The 3,538-nt window shown below is 50.8% G+C and overlaps 1 protein-coding gene across 2 annotated transcripts; it reads left to right on the forward strand.

The window, feature by feature from the left end:
- Positions 1–554: 554 nt before the first annotated feature.
- On the forward strand, positions 555–3,538 carry nfil3-6 (nuclear factor, interleukin 3 regulated, member 6). 2 transcript variants are annotated; one of them, XM_084037721.1, is made up of 2 exons: positions 555–744; positions 1,573–3,538. In XM_084037721.1, the coding sequence occupies exon 2, from the start codon at positions 1,654–1,656 to the stop codon at positions 2,803–2,805; it is 1,152 nt and encodes a 383-aa protein (XP_083893847.1). In that variant the 5' UTR covers positions 555–744; positions 1,573–1,653; the 3' UTR covers positions 2,806–3,538. The 2 variants fall into 2 exon arrangements, with proteins under 2 accessions (XP_083893847.1, XP_083893846.1); XM_084037720.1 differs by having other exon boundaries at positions 1,585–3,538.

Genomic DNA, 3,538 nt, shown 5'->3' on the forward strand with positions numbered 1-3,538 from the left:
ACACCTGACTAATGCATGTTTTTTTAAACTGAAAACCTCCTTTAGTTTGCCAGTTACTCGCACACAAAGATGTTATGTCAGTGTCTGCCTACACTGTGATGTAACATTTGTCTCTCTCATACAGTCTGCCTCTCAGCTACAAAATAGACTTATTTAAATATAAATAAGTCTATATGATATAATATATAATATAAAATAAAAACATGCAACATAAGAAAACCCATTGTTTCCTGAGAAGCATAGCACATGAGTCACTGTGTGGCTGAAACGAGACAGAAAGGCATGGAGCCGATAGGAAAACGACACGGTGGCGTTGTTGTTGACCGCTGGATTTAGAACGTATAGTGGCGGATAAATGACAGAGTCTGTACGCCGGAAAGAGAAAGGCGAGCAACATTACCTAATTGTTATGAGGGGGGTTATGCTGTCACAGGGGGCGGGGCTTGGGAGGTCAGATGATGATGATGGTGCTGGTGATGATGATGCCTGGGTTGGGGTGTCACACAGAGGGAGGCGGTCCCAGATAGGCGAGCACAAAAAGGCCCCCCCCGCTGGTTCATGCGAGGATAGGGAACGTCCCGAGCTGAACTCGACGTTACAAATAGGAGCCGCGAGTCCAAGTGGAGCAGAGTGGAGGTGCGCCATCGTAATATCAAGTAACAGCTGCCGGCTGGATCCGCAGTGAGAAGCCGGGAGACGGAGAGACGGAGACGCTTAGAGCCTCAACGCGAACCTTATTCTCAGGTAACATTCTTATTATGTGAAGTGAGCTTTTACCCGCTCTGTGTTTATTATTATTATTATTATTATTATTATTATTATTATTATTATTATTATTATTATTATTATGGACATGTTTCGCTATTTAAATACAGTAACGTGAAAAGACGACGCGCTTGAATAAACGTTCCCTCGGGACTTGAAATCCAAACAAATAGTTCCCGTGATATTCTTAGAGCTGCTTTCGTGGCGTTTTGAACCCTTGTTGTGATTTCAACGCTGTGTTGGGAATAACTTTAAACGTTTGGTCCGCTGTTGGTCGATCCCCTCGACTTAAACAAGGCTGCAGCAAGTTTGCGCCTTTAGTTCGGACTCGGATGCCGGCGATGCTGCCGCCGAGCGGAGTGAGGTCAGATTAGATAAGTACGAGCAACCGACGGGAGATCAGCGTGTTCCCGTCACGCATGTGGGTCAGTGCTGATGAGGCGAATAAAACCCGGCGGACCGGAAACCGCCCGCGCGCGGACGATGACACATATAGGTCATGATGAGGAAGAAGAAAACGCTCCTAAAGATGAACGTTAAAGTGCCCCATAGTTCTAATATTCATGGGTTCGTGTCCCATTGCGGTCAGCGTTTATTCCCTCTTGTGTGTACAAATGGAGCCGGGAGCTTTTAGTGATGCTAAAGGTCTGCTGTTGATTACTTTTGTGTTGACAACGCGCGAATTGAACACATAATGAGGCTGGCAAGGTTATGGTGCAAGTCGATAATGTAATGGGGTTACATAACACTGTGTTGTAATGGCTCTTGCGTAACCTCTAAATCCCTCTTCTGGTGTCCCTCTTTCAGTTTGACCACTAGGAGGCACTGTTGCTGCATCTTCAGTCCAGAGCGCTCAGCGAGGAGAGACTCATCTACCCGACAGGAGTCATGTATGAAGAAGAGCCCCAGCAGATGAGGGTCCAGCAGAACGAGACCGAGTCCCCCGTGAGTCCCGGTGGGAGTGGAGGAGAAGGAGCCATGTCCTTCACAGACGAAGCCGTGTCCATCCTGACCTCCAGCAGCCTGCTGGCCCGCTCCCTGCTGGGTCGCTCCTCCGCCGTCAAACGCAAGGAGAGCCCTTCCTCCAGCATCCGGCGCAAGCGGGAGTTCATCCCCGTCGACAAGAAGGACGAGGGCTACTGGGACAAGAGGAGGAAGAACAACGAGGCCGCCAAGCGCTCGCGGGAGAAGCGCCGCGTCAACGACATGGTCCTGGAGACCCGGGTTCTGGCTCTGCTGGAGGAAAACGCTCGTCTCAGGGCCGAGCTGTTGGCTCTGAAGTTCCGCTTTGGCCTGGTCAAAGACCCGTCCAACGCCCCTATTCTGCCCCTCACCACAGCTCCGAACCACAGCGCTCAGACCCTGACCCCGCACTATTACCTCCACAGAGGGGATTCCTCCGCCTCTCATAGCAACAACCAGACAGGCCAGCTGAGCTCCAGGGCCTCCAGGGATGCCGGGAACCTGTCGGAGGACTCTGGGTTCTCCACGCCAGACGGCTCCAGCGTGGGCAGTCCGATCTTCTTTGAAGACCGGCTCAGCGACCACGGCAAGCTGTCGCCACAGAGGGCAGAGGAGCTGTGCTACGAGCCCCACACCTCCCCTCCTCACACCTACCACACCGAGGTGATAAAAAACCTCCCTCACAAGCTACGTTTCAAGACGCCCGGCAGCGGGGACATGTTTGACACGGCGGGGGACGGCAACGCCGCCAGATGCAGCCCCACGCTCTCCACAGCAGGACGGGATGTATCGAGAGAGGCCCCTAAAGGACTGGGTGGAGGTGAAACCACAACAGGGCACTGCTCCTGGCTCCAGCAGCTGGACGGGGAGGAAGGCAGGAAAGGGAGACAGTCCCCTCAATACAACGCCTCGGCCGGCGGCTACGGCCTCCCGCCTCCTCCCCCCGCGCAAGGACACACCGAGGTCCAGTACAAGCACGAGAACACTCACCTGAAGACCAAGCTCAACTCTCTGAGCGAGGAGGTGGCTCAGCTGAAGAAGCTGTTCACGGAGCAGCTCATGGGGAAAGGCAACTGAGGTGTTGTCTTGACTTTTAAAAAAGGACAAATAAACTTTTGCTGTAAGTGAGCCTAAAAGAATTCAGCGCACAAACAGGAATGCTCACGAGGACTGATCAAAAACGTTCAATTCTATCTAACTTTTGACAATGTGTTGTTGTTGTTTTTTATTTCAAACACTGTATTATATTGTAATAAACGTCTATAAAAGCATTCATCTCATAACCTGCTGTTTAACATCCACTTAGTCTCCCCGTCAATCAGGCGGGGAGTCTCACCTGTAGTTCTATATTTCATGCACTGTGACGACTCAAAGCAGCATTAAGCGACTCACGTCACTGAAGGAGGCGGCGGGTTTCGGCGGTTCAGGAGGCAGCAGCTTGTTGTGACACATCGCGATGGAGGAAGCGTTGGGGTCGACTTACTGCACGAGTTTCCCTCCGCTGAGTCGGGTCTGCTGGAGGCTGTCAACACAAGCAGAGAGACAGGAAACACAGACAGATTAAACGATGAGCTGGCAGACCCTCGAAGGCCAAAAGAAAAGTTTGAATCGGTTTCTCTCATCACTCCTGTGTCAAGCAGCTCCCTTTAGGAAACATCCTCTAACATGTGCTGTGTCGGTGTCATCACATCTCACTTCCAGTTTTAACCCATTTTATTTATGTTGGTTTATCTGTGACGACGAGAATTTCGTGTCTGCTGTCTTTCTGTACATTTTCATATTAAAAATAAAAAACGTTTGACAAATATCA

Source organism: Eutrigla gurnardus, assembly GCF_963514095.1.
Source record: "Eutrigla gurnardus genome assembly, chromosome: 20".
Classification (NCBI taxonomy): Eukaryota; Metazoa; Chordata; class Actinopteri; order Perciformes; family Triglidae; genus Eutrigla; species Eutrigla gurnardus.

What these genes read in the sequence shown, in the direction of transcription:
- nfil3-6 (XM_084037721.1), top strand. Translation starts at nt 1,654, where the DNA reads ATGTATGAAGAAGAGCCCCAGCAGATGAGGGTCCAGCAGAACGAGACC.